Below are 22,285 nucleotides of genomic sequence, written 5' to 3' on the forward strand. Positions count from 1 at the left end.
TTTTAGAAGGGCGCCTGCGAAAATACGCTGTCGGTTGATTCTTACAGTACGGAGTATGTTAAGTTACCCAGGGTCGGACTTAATTCCTAAGTCAATTTCCTACGAATTTTATAGTCAAAGTAAAAGAGAACAATTGGTGTTTTTAACAATAAGTATGTATTTTTTTTTAATCAAATCAATGAAAATAAAGTCATTCAAAGTATGGTGTTATTATATTATGTGTTAAGTGAGGTTCTTAACTAAAGAAAATAAGTTTAGAAATTACTTAAGATGGATACTATAATAAGCTATATAACATTCTGATAGTCTCTGATGCATCACCCATGCAATATTCGTGTAATCCAAAACTTAACTCTAATAAATGTGATCCTTAAACAGTAAACATATGTTTGTCGTTCACTACTGTCTGTACACGTACATACTAGCGGAAAGAAAAGAACTGTGTTGCATCCGTAAAATACAGGTTCTTAAATTCCTACGCCAATTTAAAATTTTAGCATTTTTAAAAGATGATTGTTTTGCCACTAGTACGAATTTTTAGTTAAAACTTCCTTGTACACAAGCACAAAAAATACCAGGTTGTTTGTTCAATATTTTATTATGTTCAAAATAGTATAACAGTTTCATATTAAGATAGCAATTTACAACAATGAAAAACAAGTTCTCATATTTATGAATGCTATTTTACAAACTTTCAAATGAACTTTTACAAAATTTTAAATAAAACCAAATAAAATCACTTCTTGCAATACTTACAAATGGCCGAGTTATGCATACAAAGGGTTAACTTAACACAATCACATATTATTTAACAAATATCAACAAACACATCATATATACTCCAATCACATGAACATGTTATCATTGTTGCCACAGCCAGTGTCTGTCAAGACCATTCTCGTTCACCAGAGTGATGATGCTACTGTAAGATTTATCATTATCAAACCTCTTGATGAAGGAGAATGGTCATAACATGATAGAAGTGATGCAAAACATGAAATATTGCAGCCAATTGTATAAAAACATGTGAATTCTTTGCATTGGTTAAAGTGAGCCCAAATGTTATTGATTGGTCAATATTTTTTTCAAAAAATAATATTAACCAATCAAATCATTGAAATGTGCAAACTATTTAACCTGACAATTATCCAAGTTTTAAACAACTGGCTGCTGAGATTTACTGATTTTTTTAATGGTAATGCAAATATATAATTTTCTTAAGAATAGCTGGCCACCAGCATACTAACACAATAAACCATTATAGAGTTGATATTGTTGTTATTTATAGCACTTATTAGGTTACTTCAACAATGAAACTATGATGTGCTTACAATTCAGGTTTACATGAAATAGATAACCCAATTTTACAAATTTTACAACTGTCGTATTATAAGATGAACATGAGATTGTATTTACAAGACATACTTGTGAGAAAGTACTACATGTTGCCATAAATTAATTTTCAATTATTCTTTTAGGGAAAATAATGGATGGCAGATTTGTAAAATATAAAATCAATTAAAACACACAACAGTAAAAAACGATTTTTTGTAAAGCAGAAAAGAATGTGTTATGGTAATATACAAGAAAAAAACATTTTATTATATGAACAAAATATGCCTAGTTAGTACATGAACTGGATATGAATTATTAAAAATGAACAGGATGAAATATTTATCCATTACATTTTGTATTGTTGATGTTCAAAAGATACACACAATGATAATTTATTCAAATATCACCACTTAAGTCTAGAAATATGACATTTAAGTTAATATTGTATTAACACACCTCATATGTGAAGGCCAAAATATCTTGAGTGTAAAATACAAGTCAAATATGTGTACACAAATGTTATGGATTTACAAATGAGAAAAAAATGACACCCATTTTACACCTTCATACATGTTTATACAGCTCATCATATTTACATACAGTTTATCATATTTACAACATAACAAATATATACTACATTTACCTTAAAGTATCCATTGTATAGAATACACATCTTCAACATTACAAGCCTCGTGAAAACAAGATTTACTAACAATCTTACTCATATTTTGAACATTAAAATCACCAACAAATCTAACACAGAATAGTCTGAACATTTTCTCATATCTGACAGATGTTTTAAGATATGGTTTAAAATTTCAAATAAAATTAAATTCTTCGTAGTTTAAAGTGTAATTCAGAATGTTGTATCTCAAAACGTATGGTATGGTTAACCATTTAAAGGACAAGAGCTGTCACAGTAAGTGACAAATGCTTCCGAAGTGCCATGCAGTTCAATGGCTTATGCAATTACTAATATACCTACATTCAGAAAAAGCTATCATAAACCGTAAGCATATGCGTGCCTCTATGAAGGTTGAAGTCAAGTGTGGATTGAGGAAGAGGTGAGAACGAAGACAAATTAATTTAAAGATATCTCCCTGCATGACAAAGTTACAGCCCGGACAGAAACAACAATACACTATCTATGTGCATATATGAAGCTTTGCATAATGATCAGATAGGGTCGACCAGTGGGTCCTGGACGTGACACATTGCCATGATGTACCAAACTTAATTTTCAAAAAATCAGCCCTTGAGCAGATACTCAATGTGCTTATATGCAGCATTCAATAATGATTAAAAATTAAGCTTGACCTTGAACTTTGAAGTTGGGTTTCTGATCATGCACCTGACACATCACCTTCATGTAATGAATACATGCGCCAAGTAATTTTAAAACCCTCCATTGATGAGTTACAGCCAGGATAGGACCAATTTGACGCTATATGCACATATCGTTGACTTAATGTAAGAACTCAATATCTATTTTTATTTTAATATGTAGCTATTGGATTCTTGCACTAGAGCCAGTGACGATATACAGCATTACATAATGATAAGCTGTGACCTTGAACTTTGAGGAAGGGGTGAGGGTCTTGCATGCGACATGAGCTGAACTCATGTGCCAATTTATTTTCAAATCCCTCTGTTCATAACAAAGTTACAGCCCGGACATGACCAACTATTCTGTATATGCAAATATGCAGCATTTCATAAAAATAAACCTGTGTGACCTTGACTTGACCTTTGAGGTAGGGACGTGGGTCTTGCATGCATCATAATCTTAATGTACTGAACATATGTGCCAAGTAATTTTAAAAGCCAGGACATGGAAGACTGCACAGACAGATGGACAGTGCAATTTTAATATGCCCACTTTCGGGGCAATTAAATTAAGTCCTCAATCATTCAAAATGAAATTCAGATTGTTATACCCAAAAAAGTATTGCATGATTCCACATTTCAAATGACACTAAATCCTCAATCCATCAGTGTAGTTCAGAATGTTGTAACCTAACAAAAAGCATGGCCTTCCAAAGGCTCAAAGCAAGCAAACAAAAATTAAAGTATAAAAAGCAGTGAAAATGCACAGTTATGTATATAAGCCAACAATTTTATCTACTAGTTCCATTTTTCACCTCTCACTTTTAGGGAGAGTTTAATCGAGTGTTTGGGCAGGTTGGCATTGGACACTGGTGGGACGCTGTTGTTTTGGTTGGCCAACGGGCTCATCAGGTCGGGCACCTCTTTGCTGGGCAGGCGGTAGATTCTTCCCGCCTGTAACACCCCACCATCAGATCACTCACCGGCCCGACACATTTGATGCATATTAAAGGAACTCCTTCGCAGATTTCATGGTCACAACATTTTTTTTCAAAACATGTTTAAATCGAGTTATTATAATTTTCATTATGAGCGAACGACCAGTATCTGACAGATACCTATTTGAATCGAAATTCGTAAATTCAAGCCTTAAGTAATAAATTATTCATTAGAACTTTTCAATTGCCTTTCGGTACTTACACACTTCAGCAAAATGAAATATTTTCAATCATTATTGCAAAAAGCTTCCTGTATTATTCTTGTTCAATGTGTGACCGAGTAAAACTTGAGATTGTCCCTTTAACCTACAACTGTAGAACATAAACTACATTGTAGTACACTAGCCGGAGTATTTGACTTCACTGACCATGGCAATGAACGTAAGGCAGAAATAATTTTTAAGTATGCAATGCCACTTATCATTTGAACACGTCTTTGGCTTAGTTGAAATGCCTCATGAAGACAAGATTTATTAACAACCATTAAGTTAGTATCAGTTATCAGCAAATTAATGAGCAAGTTACATGAACAATCCCAATGAAAGATTGTACACACGTATGTATTAAATAAGCATACAAAACCACAAACAAAACGATCTACTTAGAAATGTTTCAAAATGTATTAGTCAATGCACTCTTAATACAGGTTTTTACTCGTATGATAATGTACAAATAGGGGATGAAAAACATAATATTATACAGTTAATGAATAAACAATAATGTTATGTAGTGAGTGACAGATATTCCCCGAAAAGTCGTGTGATTATGTGCAACAGAAATTGGACCTGAATAGTGTGAGGGTTAACTCCCCTTGACCACCGTGTCATGCCTGGAAAAAAACAACATGTGAATGCATTGTTAGAAATTTAATTTTGTTGATATATTATAAATCAAATAGAATTACATGTATAAATAATAATTTCAATTGCCTGCAATTGTTATATCCTGCTTTTTAAATATGACCAACAGACCAAGCTATTTTAAGGACACCAAGTTTAGTGATAATTGGTTGTAAACTAAGCCAAATAGGTGAAACTATAATACTAGTCTCATTTTTAACCCATTATTTAAATCATTTCTAATAGAGACCACTTGCCAATTTAATTATTTCTTAATGACAAGAAAATCCATTTTAACTCCGACATCATAATTTACAGCACAGCTTTTTATAAAACTCAATAATGAAATAAAACTTTTTTTTCCTATAATGAAAGAATGAGATTTCCTTTAAGTGAATACAATGAAGCAGGACTCACCACTTTCTCAATGGGTTTGCCAGCAGGCAGTGCCGGTAAACATGAACCCTTGTCCATCTGCAAGGGCTCCTTATCCTCTCCCACAGGAGCAAGACCCTGCCCCACCCCGTCTCCAGACTCGCCCTTTCCCACTGGGCTACCAAACACAGATTCTGTGTGCATTGGTGATCCACTCCCCTTAAATGACAAGGAATGAACAATAGAATATATGGTGTTAGCATATAATAATGCTAATAACAAACAGTTGCTTTGTGACACTGCTATGTTCATTATTTAAGCATCCCATAAACTTTTTATGTACATGTATGAAAGCTGATTATTCTTTCACTTGACTGAATCAATAACAAGGAAATCTACTAGATGAACACAATCAAAGGAGGAGGAAGAGTAAGAGTTATCAAAGTAGAAATTTTCTACTCTTATGTTAAAGGCAAGGTTTAATAATGATAATGGCGAGGTGACTTTTTGTTTATCAAGTTCTAACTACACTTCATTTATTATATTACTTTTGTTTGTTATTCGGCACAGCTCACAAAACCTGTCAGAACTATCATCAAGTGTGGAAAAATTTAAGTTGGCCTAAAAAAATAATGCCTATTTTTTTACAGACAAAGACCAAAAAGTGTGGAAGATGAGTTTTTGGTTTGGTTAGAGTTGTTATATTTTTATGCCTGAAGACAAAATAAATAATGTTCATTACAGAAATGCGGCCTGTCTGTGCTTCCTCCAGGGACTTGGAGCGCTTCACGGGCGTGTCACACTGTGGGGGTGAGCTGTCACGTTTGCGTAGACTGTTCGGGCTCTGCAGGTTCACATCCATCGGAGTGTTCGCCTGAAATGAGCAGGGAAAAAATAGTTCATTCCAGGTCTCATTATGCACACTGTACAATGTTAGATTAATACAGTGAAAGTGTATACATGTAATTCTGGTCACTGATGCTTCTTAATTTCATCTTGTACATTAAAAACCAGCCTGGAGTTTCCTCAGGTAATATAACAACACCTCATGTCAAAATTAACAAAAAATTAGCTAGGTTATATCTTTAATTCAGATATCTTATGATCGCATGAAGTTTAGGTTAAAAAACATTATACAATAAATTATTTCATTTACAAAGAAAAAAAAGCAATTAACTTCAGCGCCATTTCTTCATATGAGCTGAACAAATGTTTATAAAAGGTAAACTAAATGTGTAATATTCTGCAGTTTGTAGCACAATGGTAGACTCTTAAACAAGGCTGCTGCAGTGCTCCAGCTAGGCATAAATAGCAGGGTGGGGCACCCTCTGCCCTTTTCCAGCACCCTGCTGGCTTTTTACTTCACCGTGCTATGCCCTTTTGTTAAACATAGTCAAGTGTCCGAATAAGTAAAAATAAATAATACTTGACTTTCACACTAAAGATAACAGCAAAGACATTCATATCAAACTACTAGTTTTGAAAGTAGTTACAACACAGACATAATATATATATATATACCCCGGTATACATTGAACATTTGCCCTTGCAAGTGCCCTTTCTGACCTAGCACCATGCTCTTTTCAAATTCTAGCTGGAGCACTACTTTGGTTTACACTGTGTTAGAATGCTCCACAGAAGCATTACCAGCATAATATACATAAATATACTGATCTCAAGGCAACAAGTGTAAGCGTGCATCAGAAACCATGTGAAAAGATTTCAGAACCATGACTCTAGACTCATTTCATTTTATTTCATTGAATGACAACTCAAAGCACTTAATCAAAGTAGTCATAGCCAACACAATGTGAAGTTTGACCATCAACACTGAAAACACAAAGTCAAAACCTTTAATATTATCGAGCTATAAAGCCATTTAATTTTATCTAGAAATATAGCCAAACTAAGAATATACATGATAACAATTGTTTATATTAAATTTTATGATATTCTGTAAATATTCCATAGAGAATGGCAACATTTTTCAATTAAAGCAAAAAGCTGGAAATAATTTTCAACCTGTAAAGATTTATTAGAAAAATGATCAATCAATACCCCCCTACACCACAATACAGTACAGATGAATCTGAGGGAATGACTTAATGGCGCACACTTACAGCCAAAATGCTATTTTTAAATAATATTGTGTTAAACTATTTTGAATTAAATGATCAAAGCAAAACCAATGCATATGATTTAGGTACTGTAAAAATTATTAGCAATAGTTTGGCACTTTAAAAATTTAGGTATTTGCTATTAATTAAAATAAAACTTTCATAGAGTATTATATTATACCTAAATAATATGCATTTTTTTGTTCTGATCATGTAAGACCAATGAGTTAAACAAGATAATGCATTAAAGGGGCTGTACTCCGTACAATGAAATAGCGAAAAAAAAAGAGAAAATTGTCGAAAACTGACATAAACTTGGTATCGATGTGTACAATGCATTGAAACTTACTAACTGAAGTACCACATAGTTTACAATTAGTTTATTTTTCGCAGTTTTTCGTACTTTTCCATTAAAAAAGATTACTAGGTAGGTCTACCTTGTAGAATTCATTCCTTATGCGTGATTGGCTAGTGGATGTTATCACGTGATATTACCAAGTTATGTATATAGGTTAAATATTCCAACAGACAAGGGTAAGCCGTCATAGCCCAGTGGATACACGCTGGACAGCAGTTATGGCGACACCGGTTAGAACCCAGTCTCCGACAAAACTTATTTTACATTTTGGTATTTTTTTACAATTTTAATATCAAAGAGTAAACATTTTATTAAATATTTGTCCTGAGATTCATAACAAAAAACAAAACTTTTTCTGTTGCAAATCTGGTGTACAGTCCCTTTAAAATATAAAAAAAACAACATTTTTGCATCAACCTATATCGTGCGCTTTTAAGTCATTAAGAAACAGAAGAAATTTTAAAAATAATTTTTAATTAAAAACTACGCTTTTGATTGATAGTTTTATAGATCAAAGTGCTTTTATAAGTTATGCGCGACTTTTAAATTTAAACTAAATTTTTGAATAATGATTGAAATTTAAGGTCATTATGCATATAGGATTAATGCGAGCATCGGAGCAATGTTAGCCTATCATGCAACATGCCAACAGATAATCAATTTACCTGTTCAGCAGGTTTAAACTTTTTTGTTGGTTGGGCAATTTCATTATCGTCACATGGACGTTTCCCTCTTTCATTGTCCTCAATAATGATAACTTCAGCGTTTCTATTCTTCTTCTGTATAAAAATACAGAGAACTATAAGTACTATGAAATGACTAATTTTTATCTGTGCATTTTTTTTAATTTTCACAAAAATGAATGAACAAACACTTGAAGAAATTGGTAGAAAACAGAAAAAGAAGTTAAAACAGAACTGTGTAAGATTGGAAATACAGATGTGGCAAAAAGAAATAGCCTTTCAAAATATCATTTACAAACTGCAATATAAACCATTTGGTGGTTTAGTAGGGTTTTTTTTAATTTCACTTCATTTCATTTTAGCTCTTTTGTTATTGTCAACCAAACTTTATACACAAATTTCTTCAATTTACAAACCAAAAAACCATCAACATTTTTCAAAACACAGAAAACGCAACAATAAACCAATGAACAATCAGTAACAACCACATGGCAACTTACATCAAGATCAATAACTTCATCCGACCCATTCACAGGTTTGTCCTCTCCAGATAGGTCAATGACCTCTGAACCCGTCACATGAACGAGTTCTGTGTCAGAACGACTGTGAGGCAACGTCTTGGGCTGCTGTTGTTGCGACTCTGTAGACAGTCGCTGCAGATTGCCCGTGCTTGCATGCTTGAGAATGGGAAGAGGGAATTTTTGTTAATGTTGACGTTTAAAGAAGAGCTTGCTTTAGTAGCGTGTCAGCCCTTATCTGCTTTTCTCAAATGGCCAATGGACATAATATGCCTAAGGCTTGCAAAATGTTTGCTTATTTTAGGACCTATTTTCATTTCTCTTGCATTTATAAATTATGAAAGCTGGGGTGTGATCTTACCAAACATATAATGCACACAGGAGCATATTTAAAGAAAATTTGCCATATTAATAATGGCACGATAAAACGACAACCTTAAGTGCCAATCAAATATCTTAGCAACCAACAAAACGAATCGACTAGTTACTTTATTTAGTCATTAACTCACAATTTTCTTGGCAGGTCTAGGCTTTGCCCCTCGGACTAGCACGTCAGGTGGTACAAACTGGTCCAACATTTTCCTGAAGAAAAAACACACCAATGGTACAATACTAATGGCAGGGTTCTGTAATGGTTTCTTGGAATGGAGTCATATTTTAACGCTTTTTCAAGACAACAACTTCTTCAATTTTGTAAAAGTTGTGTAGGTTATGTGATTTTAATAATATCTGTTGCCACGATTAACAGAAAGTTTGTTTGACGTATCACTACCCACATTTTTAGATGTGGGTATGCAGGTAGGCTTTTGATTGTTTTGTTGTTGTTGCTTTTATTTTCAAACCCCTCAAAACCATAATGAAAATGCATCTTTTTTTTTAAATGACCACAGGATAGCCTTCAAGACATTTGAAAGTGGGCATTTTTTAGAAGGTCGGGAACCGGCAAACGAATTATCAATCAATTGTGGCCGGAGACAGGTTCTTTGTACCAAAACAGAATCCTAGAGTAGCATATGTCTTTTGTATTTTTTCGACTGATTATCTTGAGGCACAACCCAAGGTGACCTAAGGAAACCAGCCATTGATGTATTTTCTCACAGTGAGCTTTACAAAGACCAGAACAAATTTTAGAATAGTGGCAGAGCCATGGTCTAGTGGTAAATTCAACAAAGGCTGGCAATAACGAATAGCCCGCAAAAAATTTAGAATTCATTTTAGTAGCCATATGATATAAATTTACACAGAACGACAGTATTTAAAATATATCACAGTTCTTTAAGTTTTATCATGATTTACTTAAGTGACCGGTTGAACCCTGACTTACCGCTTCACATGCCGAATGTCAACAGTCATGTCATCTTTATACAGTTTAATATGCACAGCTTGCTTATACACTGAAACAAACACAAATCAGAGTTAGCATATAAGATTATCAACATCTACAATGCATACATGTATGCAAACATTTTATGTTTTTAATGTTTAAATGGGAGAGACTAATTGAACATGGGGTAGTTTACATTTTGAAGGCAGATGGATATTTCCAAAACCAAACATTGCTCTTTGGAGTAATTCTAAAGCATATAGACAGTTACAAAAAATTCAGAAAGGCAAGAAGCACTCCTATCATATTTTATATTCTATATAAAGCTTGGCCTATATCTATCTAAAGGTGAGTCTTAGATACTTGGACAATATCTACCAGTAGGAGAGTCTAAGAAGATTAGCTCGGACATTATCTACCAGAATGGGAGTCTAAGAAGCCTGGACTTTATCTATTTGAAGGACTACATCTTACCTATGTTTGTGAAACTTTGAATATCAAATGTGAGATCTACATTCTGGTTTTCCACTTTGTTGAAAGACAATCCTATGAACCACTTACACATAAACTTATGATCACTGAAAATAAAAATCAACAACATTAATACACCAAAACAACTCACAAACAAGAGCACTGGGGAGCAAGCTTGTTTGTCATTTTTTATCAGTCACTAAAGGAAAGTAACTTGAAAACAACTAAACCCAGTGTGCAATACGTCTCTGGGAACATGTGTTCCAAATTGCATTTGAAAATCTAGAACAGTTTTTGAATTGTGACCAAGGTTAAAGCTTTTGCATCGCATCTATTATCCATCTGACAGTTTGCTTACCTGTTATCAAGAGGCCCATGTGACTCTGGTGTTACATGAGCTAACCGGATAAACGGGTTTCTCTCCAAGTTTCCGACCAACAATCGGATCTTAGACTCTATATAACCATGCCTGAAATATAACAACACCCACTTGTACAAAATATACAAAACAATTTTTTTTAAAAAACCTGGCATGTTAGCTTGCATAGGATGCTGAACACAGTAGAGAACTAGGAAAAAAGGTAAATATATATCATGCATACAGGTTTAGGGCAAGAGAGATAACATATTAATGAATCTAATTGGTTTTTGAGTGCCCTTCATCATCTACCATATTTATAAAACAACGAAGCCAAAAGGTCCTAGCTTTAACTAAATACAGAAAAGGTGACTAGCATCAAGTAGAACAAGTTTAGTTTTGGAGGAGTTTTGTGGGTATAGCAGGTTCTGTTTTTATCAATAGATTAAATAAATTGTTTGAAAGTCATTCCCTTAAAGGTGCACAATATAGGCTGATGCCCATAGTCAAGATCACTGTCTTGTTTGAATTATTAACTAGGTGGCCAATAATTCCCCAGTTAAAAAGCAGGGTTCGAATTTAACTTTGAGGAGCACTCGCAAATTTTTGCGAGTGCTTTTTGAGGCAACTCGCAAAATGAAAAATCAACTTGCAATTTTATTATTTTCTTTATTCCCTTATAATATTGTCTAATTAAAGTAGATATTTACAACTAAGACATATTATTAATATTAAACACTTTGGGGGGGGGGGGGGGGGGGGGGGGGTAATTCCCATTCGGCGAGAACGCTACAAATTTCATTAACTGATCAAGTCTATAAGTATTAAAAACAATAACAGTATAAATTTAGAATAAATAAAAGCAGCAGTAAATGTAGCGTGGATGCTTTGGACTATAAAATATATCGGAAGTTTATTCACTTTGACAGTTGAGCGGATATATTCTAAGGTTGATGGGATTTTACGAGAGTGCGCGAAAGCGCTAAATTTAGCTAATGATTGAGCTAGGTGATTACGTCATGTCAATTCATTTGTTTTCACTTTGTATTATGCAGCATCCCCAGAAAGATTCGAGATAAAACTCCGCCTTTTCTGTATTTGTTCTGTTTTTGAAAACTTACTAGAACGTGACTCCATATTGTTGTCTCTTAACCGGTAGTGTAAACATGCCACTTATAGGTTGTTTACACTCGACTTTGTAGCAAAGTTAATGTTTATTCTACTTTCCTTTTAACATTTTGTGGTCTAGAAAAAAAAAACACTCGCAAAATTTTGCGAGCTTGAATAAGTCACACGCAATTTGCAAATGCCGCTCGCAGTTTGCGAGTATGCGAGTCTAAATTCGAACCCTGAAAAGGTGCTAAAATTCGCAACTATATTTTTAGCTCTATACCTATCGCATCCTTTTTTGTTTTGATCATTAATGTCAAATGAGTTTTACATGATAATGCATTAAAATTGAAAAAAAATCAACCTTCTTTGTGTGTGCACCTTTAACACAAATAGTCAAAGAACTTCAAGCAAATTTTAACAAACATCATTCTGATGTATATCATTTCCTATAATAATAATAATAATAATAATAATAATAATAATAATAATAATAATAATAATAATAATAATAATAATACACAAGCATGAAAACATGCAAAATGTTTAAAACATGCAAAATGTTTAAAACATGCAAAATGTTTTTGTCAATCTGATCTTACCATTCAAGATAGGAGGACTCTTCCTGTGCTGCACATGATAACACAATGTAATGCCTGAAATACATTACCAATATCAGAAAATGTAGATATCCCCTTCCGAGTAAAAAATCAATTAAAAAACCAACCTTAGCATCACAGCACCCCTTATAATGCTGATAGGCTTGAACATATATGTGTTATCAAGTTCCAATTAATATTAATATGTCAAACTAAAATTGATTAACACCATTATGTACCGAAAGAAAACTATCCGAAAATGCTTCTTGGAACAATTATCTAATTTAAATAGCAACCATTCTTAACAATGTTTCAGAAGCATAATAAAACTTAACTATTGGCGATTGATAATTAGATTACACAGACTTGATTTTGTTTTCTCTTCATCCTTATGACATAAGTCCACTGCAACAGTTTACTACAAGGACAAGTAAGTTGTAAAGGAAGTATTCTCACTTGTATTTTTGGAAGAAGTTGGATGGTCCAAAAAGCAAGGCCCAATTACCCTCTTCTCCCTGTTTGTAAATCTCTGAAGTGGCTTCCAGACCTGAAATAAAGTAAACAAATTAAGAATATACAATGATTTATTGCAAAAGACAAGTAGATGCCAACAGACATTACCGGTTTCCCTCAGCTGACCATCATATTCTTTAGTCAGAGCAATGTGTATCAAATTTTAATGTTGAAATGGTTTCAGAGATATTGTCTACAGAAGAGTTTTCAAAGGGGACTGCTTGTTCAACCAGATCCATCAGTGAATCAGTGAATGTGATTAATAACACTGCCATACAAAATGAAAGTGAAATATTCAGAAATCCTTCTGAAGTACACTGCACTTCCTCCCTTGCTTTTGACCACGGTATAAAGTTTAATTAAATTTCATCAAGTAGTTGATAATGCTGTCGATATAGTTATGGTTCTTGTACACTGCATTTCCCCTTTTTGTTCTTAACCATTGTATGAAATCTTATTATATTTAAACTAGTAGTTTAAAGTGACAAGAAAAAGTAAAAAAAGGGCAATAACTCTGTAATAAGCTTAACAGTTATGCTTCTTGTACACTGCACTTACTTTATGTTCTACCATTGAATGAAGTTATCATAATAAGAATTATCTAATATTAGCTCAAATCTAAACACATGTGAACAGACCTTCTTTGAATTCGTCCATCATGATCTGTCTTGTGGAGTTGGTGACATTGAATGTTGAGTTCTGACATGGGTAGGCCGGGGTGATGATGGGCATCAGATGGAACCGGTCAGATGGGTTGATCTACAACAGCAAGAACTATATGTAAACTAGAAATGTGTCCATAGGACACGGATGCCCCCACTTCGGTCTTTTGTCACAGAAAATAAGCCATAATGATTTTTGAAGTATTTTTGGCAAAAAAGGGCCGTAACTCCTAAATGACTAAAGCGATTTCCATGACTATCGAACTTGATCAAGATATTATGGTCACAAACATGTGTTTAAAGTTTGGTGAGGATTGGACAAACAGTTTTCAAGAATTAGTCGGAAACAATCTTCGGGACGTATTTTTCAAGTCTTTTTTTGCAAATAAAGGGCCGTAACTCCTAAATGACAAAAGCGATTTCCATGGCTATCGAACTTGATCAAGATATTATGGTCACAATCATGTATGTAAAGTTTGGTGAGGATTGGACACATACTTTTCAAGAATTAGATTGGAAACATATATTTTTGAAGTATTTTTGGCAAAAAAGGGCCGTAACTCCTAAATGACTAAAGCGATTTCCATGACTATCGAACTTGATCAAGATATTATGGTCACAAACATGTGTTTAAAGTTTGGTGAGGATTGGACAAACGGTTTTCAAGAATTAGATCGGAAACAATCTTCGGGACGTACGTACGTACGTACGTACGTACGTACGGACAGACAGACAGACGTACGTACGGACAAGGGCAACCCTATATGCCGCCACTTTGTGGGGGCATAATGATGTACATAAAATGTTTTACTGCATATGGAGTTCTGGCATAAGAAGGCCGGGTTAATGACCTGCATCATAGGTTGACCATTGGTTGCATAGTTTAAACTGATACATATTAATCACAATGTTAAGTGAAGCATAACTTAGTCTTGTGTTGTAAGGGAAACTAGATAACTAGAAGCCAACCCTTTTGTCCTGCTTGGTGACCATCAACCAAAATGTATGCTGACAGGCCGGGAATTGAAACAGGGAAGTCTGGCTAGTTGCAAGTACACTTACCACTTTAATAACAGGGCAAGCTATTTGTTTTTTTAATGCCATAAAATTTTAGTAATATACTTGAAATTTTAGTTTCACCAAACAAACACTTTATAGTTCATAAACCACTATTACAAAGGGTAAAATACCAAGAACAACAATTTATTGAACCTACCCGTGGGTCCCATACAGCAAAGTTCAGCTTATTTTCCTGTGAAAGCTCTGTTAATAACACCGGTTGCGGCCATTCCCTGAAGCAGAAACATAATACGGATTTAAATGTACATTCAGTATAATAACAGCATTGTTTGATGACTCCAGTCCAAGCATCATTTTGATTGAATTTTACTCAAAAGGTACTTTATCGATTAATGGAAATTGCAAAATTTAATTTATCATTGGTATCTGCTGCCTACAAAACCTAGACTTCATTTCTTCAAAAATAAGTAAAAAAGTCATTTCAATGAGCTCCCCAATATTAACATACTAATAGAATTAGAGTATAAATTACAACCACCTCTAGGCACTTTTAGTGATAAGGTTAAAACACTCAGAACACCTGATCTACCAATCAAATATAACTCTCCCACTCTTTAGTTGCCTTACCATTTTGAGTAGACCATGAAGAACTTCTGAAGCAGTGTGGAGGGATCAGCATTAGGATACAACTGACATACCCGGGCCACTAGCATTGCCCACGATACACCACCAAGGAAACCAAGAGAGTTGGAATATATACACTTCTCTGAAAAGTAACCAATACATTTAAAAGGTAACTATTTAACTTTTAAAATTTGGTTTTACAATGTTATACTATATATAAAACACCCATAATGTTTTAAAGATACATGTAAACCACATTTTTTTTTTATAATAATCATCTTTCACATGAGCCATGTTATTTCAATAAACATCGTAAAGAATCAAGTTATTGCTTCATTCCACTTTGTAACGATTATACCTCCCGTGTTTAAAACTCAAAACAGTTTAATTTCTCAAACGATCTCAAGTCCCTTATAACACGCTCAAGCTAGACACAAATTTTTGATTTGGTATAAATTGAGTAGTATTATCCCAATTACAGCCACATTAAACTGTTTTTGTACAGAAAAATCAAGTTTAAGTATGGAATTAAACTCTAAAATGAATTAAGCTACTTAAGCATGTTACGCTTTGGAAATTGTGCCAAGGACATGGGCAAGCAATAATGTCTACTTACTTTTAGCCCATAATTTGATAGCTCTGAGTGTCATCCTGAAGTTTTCTACATTTGGGACCAGGTGTAAAATTGCATCCGTTACTCTACAACCTGGTGGAAAAAAGACAATGAATTCATTTGCAAAAGATAATAATTTTTGGGAATGAAAATATGTTTGTGCGAGTTTTGCTCTAATAGCACACAAAAGTAAGGAAATATGAAACCAAACATGTCTTTATATCCTCACTCTAAGGTAGTGTTGGGAATGGGTTCCACTTTGACTATCGATAATCGGTTCCTCTCAAGACTAATTATGACCAAATACAATTGATTGTCGCCAATTTCAGGCCCATCCAATCAATCTATCATAATCGATCATCGGAACATCACTAATTCCAAGGTTAAAAGTTTATTGTACAGAGGCCTCCTCTCCTTACACAGAAGGTCACCCCTGATTAAAACAAGTTGATTTTGCTTCTACAAATAAATCTTCATGATGTAATATGCTGTCATTCAAGTGTAAATGTATGAGTACTTAAATGAACATACATGTAGCTACATGCTAAAAGTCAAAACCTGTGACCTTACCATTGAGACTGCGCACACACTTCAGGTCGAGGTTTTTCAACAATGATTCGTTTTTGAGATCAATATCCTCCGGTATTGTTGGTAAAGCCAGTCGTGCAAACGTCATATCCAGCTACAGGAGTATAAATTACATTTAACACTTACATAACATAATCCTTGTTTTTTAAAACAATGCGTGTGAAAATGCATCTTGGCATTATACTGAACAACTAAAATCTTTTATCATGTAAACGAGACTTTATTTTGTAGCAATTGCCAACATTCAATTTCTGCACACCTTTTTCTGTGACATAGAAACCTGATTTTTTTATCCTAACATGAATAAGTAATATTGTTTTTTTCTTCATTAAACCATTAAAGGGACAGTAGCCAAGCACAGTCAACCTGCCAATTTTAATTGTTTATTAAAGCAAAACTTACTAATAACATTCTTAAGAGTGGGCGATCCATCTGGCGATCCCATTGGCACAGATATGAGCGTAAACACTGAATATGGTAAACTGAATGCCTGCGATAGTGTTTATCACTTATTACGCCAATATGTAAATAAATGTAGCTCTTAACAAAGGATGCTAGGCATTAAAAATCTCAAATTTAAACAAACTTGAAATAAAGACACTTGGTTTACCTCGATGCCATCGAAGGACATTTTTATGACTGGTACAAACGCCTCCTCAACAGCCTGAAACAATCAGAGAATGTCATTATACAGGTTGGACTAGCATCAATGTTCCACTATGCAGAAATTTCTGGAACCATATTCACCTTCTGGACCATATTCTATTTATGTCCTGAGTTTATACTCAATACAGGAAAACTTCATTTTATTTTTTAGTTGCTACTAGAAAAAAAGATCGTTATAGAATTGGCTGTGTCACAAATTGCAAGTTTTATTATAGTTTGTTTGAAATAATTACTTATGTTATTTGTCGCATATTTAAAAGGTGTTGCTGGGTGAGTTCTGTCTGTGAATGTGGCCCTGGTCTTATGTAAATGTTTCTCTAATGTGACAACATAAAGTCCTACCCTTAGCTCTTTGACCTCCGACTGTTCCTTGAGAAGCTCTATGAATGAGGTGAAGAAATCGGTCCTTTCTACGTGTCGTGGGGCCACACACAGGGTATCAATATCAGCACCTTAAAGGGATATGATCGCTATATTCACCATGTACACAGTTTACAAGATGCATGTGTACTTGGATTATTGTCAATTTTCGCAACACATGACCAAACATTGCTTCATCAAAATTTTATATATCATGCAGTGTTTTGCTATAGAATGATCTAAATTTGGTGTTAATTGACAGTTTTGGTTCTTTTTGCTATCTCAATTTAAAAAAAGTTAAAATGTAAATCTATGCTTTAAAATAAAAAGTAACCAAATAAATATGTTGTCAATTTTTCCGAATCACATCTTTTTACAAGGTTACCTTTAGTGTGAACACCCAGCCTGTAGAAGTGCACACCTACCTTAAGTGTGAACACCCAGTCTGTAGGATCCAAAAGTGCAAACCTACCTTTAGTGTAAACACCAGCCTTTAGGATCCAAAAGTGCACACCTACCTGAACTTAAGTGTGAACACCCAGCCTATAAAAGTGCACACCCACCTTTAGTGTGAACACCCAGCCTATAACAGTGCACACCTACCTTTAGTGTGAACACCCAGTCTGTAGGATCCAAAAGTGTGCACCTATCTTTAGTGTGAACACCTAGCCTATGGGATACAAAAGTGCAAACCTACCTTTAGTGTGAACACCCAGCCTGTAGGATCCGAACGTGCACACCATTCCTCCAAATGAGTCGATTTTGTTCTCTGGAATGTTGTTCTGAAACAATTTAAATTAAGGGTCGAGGTAATTAAATTAGGATTTGTTTACACATTTTTCACTAAACCTTAGTTGATGTTTTTCAGATTTCAAATCTGTTCTATTGCCATTAAAAGTTGTTCAATTATGTTCCATATGATATTAAACACAACTTCATTCAGTTTTGGCATAAGAGAGAACAATATATTTTATGCAAGAGTGATTTTGACTTTCAATTTTAATATCTGGACATGTCTGATGGATCAATCAAATGTGAACTTCAAATATTAAAAAAATAGCCATGTATTGTCTTACCTTCCTTCGACTAACATCTTTGATCCATTCCCTGACCAGCAGATTCACTTTGTTAAGAACATCCATCCTGAAAAAAAGTTACACCTTGTATATGAGCTTTTTTAAACTCTACTGATGAAAACTGTGGATATGGCACAAGAAAACATTATTTGGAATACATTAAATAAAATGAAACATTTAGGTTCAAATTCTGATTCTGTGAAGAAATCTATCATACATACATGTTTGTTATGTTTGACTTTGACACATAAATGTAACAGCATTTTTACACAGACAATTATTAGTACAATCATGTACATATGTGTTGATCTCAGACATTATCCAGTTATAAATTTCATACGGCATAATCCTGATAAAATTGTTGACACAATATGGAAGTTGTCCCTGGATGTTGACAGCTATAACCAACAGAGACAAAAACATAATTATGGGTTCTCTCTTAGTCTAGACTCTTTGAATGAAGTTACCTGTGTGCCAATTCCTCTTCACTTTCAAATACACCAAAAGGTCGCATGTATTCCTCCAACTTCTTTGACAGATGAATGTCAATAGGCTTTGGTCCTTCCATGCTGATAGGGGCCGTAATGCCCTGTAACTTTTGTCCTGCATCTAGAGGCATGTTCTGAAAGCAAATATTTTAAACATGTTTTTTTTTTATATGTAAACATTTTTTTTAAAGTCAAAGGAGTTAAATATTATAATGCATTAAATTTAAACAAATGGGTTTTTTGCATAAACCTTCATATAGATATTGTGCACCTAATATGATTGTTTCGTGGTTGATAAGAATCATGACAAATGCCCCAAAAAGGCCTCGTTGGACAGATAGCAATTAATATTTTGGCCTATATGGACATATAGCATATAACAAACATATTTTCACGGCGCCAAAGTGGTCTAAGTGCTTACTTGCAAAATGACAAAAGATGTCATATGATTATAATGATATTAAATATAATTAACATACATTTTAATACATTTATCCATGACAAAATGTTCTAAATTTTTTGTGTTTTTCTGTCCAAAGACCCAGTATAAAAATCAACATTGTACCATAGACAGTCATTCAGTTTGACATCATTAATTTTATAACTCTCAAGTCAATACAGCTAAATCATAGATTGATCTATATACGTGTTTGAATAATGGGTGATCATTACCGTATTATATCATGCATAGGACGCACTTTTTTACCTCCAATTCTTGTCTTAAAAAGGGCCTGCGTCCTTTCTATGCTATTAGAATTGCATCTGTTTTTTTCCAAATCCATTTCAGGTCGAAAATATCGGACCGGGGAAGAACGCGGTAAAAGTAAGTATCTGTACTGCGTCAACGAAGAGAACAACTGACATAGGTAAAATCACGCAAGTTAACACACGCAGAAATGTTTACTTTAAAATGATTTATTGAGAAATAAATTGAAAACAAACATGAGTGTTTACTTTTTTACAAAAGGGACGCTACTCACAAAAACTCGATGTGAGTCAGCACTTTAACTGGTTTGAGTTATAACGGCAACGGAAAATCGGGAAAGGAGGTAAATATCAATTAATCGTTGTTCATGATTTTAATGTTTCGATATTTTACAAAACATTTTGTTGTATCTTACTGTTTTTAAAAAATAATAAAAGAATGTGCATAACGCAAAGTAGCATTATTGTCACTATCAAATCTTTTTCAAATGTGCGAAGGTGTGAAAAACACCCGCTGTCTGTCATTAGAAAAACATCCATAGAACGAACTATTGAGATGTTAATATCGTATGGTTGTTTGTTCGCACTTTACCCGTCGTGCCTTCCGCTGGCAAGGATAATTAAAGACACGCATTAATTATGCTTTAATCCGCGCAGTGACAAGCCTTATCAAAACAATCATCAGTTTTGACAATACACAGTTTTGCAACGGTTGCAACGGTTGACTGTCATTCAGAACGCATGTCGGAACTATTGCAACGGTTGCAACGGTTGACTGTCATTCAAAAGGCATGTGGAACTATTGCAACGGTTGACTGTCAATCAGAAGGCGTTTCAGGACTATTACAGCATTTGTATAAGTCTTATAATATGCGTGAATGTTCTCAAAATGTCAAGACTTATATCATTGTTGTGTACACTAAATTACCGAAATACGACGATAATTATCGAAATACACAAGACAGTTATCGAAATATGCCTTATATACATTTTTTTTTTTTACTTCAATATATGTTATAAATACTTTACCAACCTCAATTTTTCGGCTCCGATTTTGACATTTTTTCGCTGCGTCCTATCTTATATATTAAGGGTTTTTACCCGTTTTTTCAACTATTTTTTTGCCTGCGTCCTATCTATGCTAGCGTCCTATACATGATATAATACGGTATGTTGTTTTAAACATCGCCTGATTTTATATATTTGGTGTGGTCTGGTAAATTTATCTGAAGATAATTTATCTGAAGATGAGAACTTCGCTGTTTAAAAACTTCTTTTTTCAATTTTCATATAAAACAATATTATAATTTGAAAGCCCTAAACTATACTGTAGATATAAGTTAGTTTAAAAGAAAATGATTTTAGCGACATTTTCGACCTATTTCAAAGGCAATGTTTCAAATATATTCCAAAATACTTTCAAATGCTATTTATTGATCTAACATTTCCATCAGAATATAAATGCTATTATTTGAATCCAAATTCATAATCATTTTCATAATACAACAACTAATAAGTTATTTTTACCTGCGTTAAATCGTCTTTCGGTTGGCGAAGGAAGACAACTAGTTCACTGACATATTGTCTTTATTCAATTGACCAATAAGTAAATATTTTCATTAACCTATTCATTTTTATGAGTGTTTTAGTTATATGAATATTATGAGATCATCATTAATTGGAATAATTGTTTATTTTGGAAGCTTTTATCTGTCTTTCGGTTGACGAGTCGGCACGCAGAATTCGATCTCGAACACTGACATTTCAACTGCCTATTACATTATTATATTCTAATATTTTTCTCTAAAATTTGGTTTGGTAATGTATTTGTATAATATTAATATAAAAAACAATAAAATAAATGCATTAGAAGGCGTCTTTCGGTAACTTTCATGCGTCTTTCGGTAATTTTATCCGTATTTCGGTAAGTCCAGTATCCGCAGTCCGGTGTAACGGCCCGGGTAATCTAGCTCAAACCGCTCACAGATATCTGTTTTGTCAACATGTTTCGCATAGAGTGAGATGGTTAATAAGAATTGTTAAATAGGCTTGTGCATCCAGTAATTTACTCGTCAATTTAATCAAATGCACCGGTCAAAACAGTAAGTGTGGCTTAAACTGAAAGTAGAGAACGTCAAAAACAATGATAAATCACTGAAATGAACAATGTCGAAGTTAAACAAACAGCTTACAATTACATATATTTAAATATGTAAACAAAATTCATTTGTTAAGAAATACTCACTGATATTAAATATCCATGCACAGATACAAAATAAGTGGCTTTGACGTTTTAAACGTTTTCATTTGATTAAAAGTTATTTTCAATTCATTCAAAACGATGCAACTTTTACAATGGCGGAAAGCTATCCGAATATAAGAACATTATATTTTTTATTTTTCCTATTTTGTAATGTTTTATAACTAATAATAAGTATTTTTAAACAAATTTATGATGATAAATCTGTATACATAATATAAAATTGTAATGTTTTATTAAAAAAATATATTACGTATAGGTTACATTCAACTCTTATTAGACCCTATTGGCTCTCCAAC

General features: G+C 33.6%; 1 protein-coding gene across 4 annotated transcripts; it reads right to left on the bottom strand.

Moving 5' to 3' along the window:
* Window positions 1–579: 579 nt before the first annotated feature.
* On the bottom strand, window positions 580–22,111 carry LOC128208840 (poly(A) polymerase type 3-like). 4 transcript variants are annotated; one of them, XM_052912471.1, is made up of 22 exons: window positions 21,972–22,111; window positions 19,001–19,155; window positions 18,534–18,600; window positions 18,155–18,239; window positions 17,440–17,549; window positions 17,042–17,095; window positions 16,414–16,525; window positions 15,847–15,936; window positions 15,234–15,372; window positions 14,803–14,878; window positions 13,563–13,683; window positions 12,868–12,958; window positions 12,415–12,468; window positions 10,703–10,813; window positions 10,435–10,451; window positions 9,874–9,943; window positions 9,059–9,131; window positions 8,532–8,708; window positions 8,014–8,127; window positions 5,616–5,747; window positions 4,916–5,092; window positions 580–4,488 (listed from the first exon to the last, which is right to left on the bottom strand). In XM_052912471.1, the coding sequence occupies exons 2-22, from the start codon at window positions 19,150–19,152 to the stop codon at window positions 4,483–4,485; spliced, it is 2,028 nt and encodes a 675-aa protein (XP_052768431.1). In that variant the 5' UTR covers window positions 19,153–19,155; window positions 21,972–22,111; the 3' UTR covers window positions 580–4,482. The 4 variants fall into 4 exon arrangements, with proteins under 4 accessions (XP_052768431.1, XP_052768430.1, XP_052768432.1 ...); XM_052912470.1 differs by having other exon boundaries at window positions 10,348–10,451; XM_052912472.1 differs by lacking the exon at window positions 8,014–8,127 and having other exon boundaries at window positions 10,348–10,451.
* Window positions 22,112–22,285: the final 174 nt, after the last annotated feature.

This window comes from Mya arenaria, chromosome 11, assembly GCF_026914265.1.
Source record: "Mya arenaria isolate MELC-2E11 chromosome 11, ASM2691426v1".
Classification (NCBI taxonomy): domain Eukaryota; kingdom Metazoa; phylum Mollusca; class Bivalvia; order Myida; family Myidae; genus Mya; species Mya arenaria.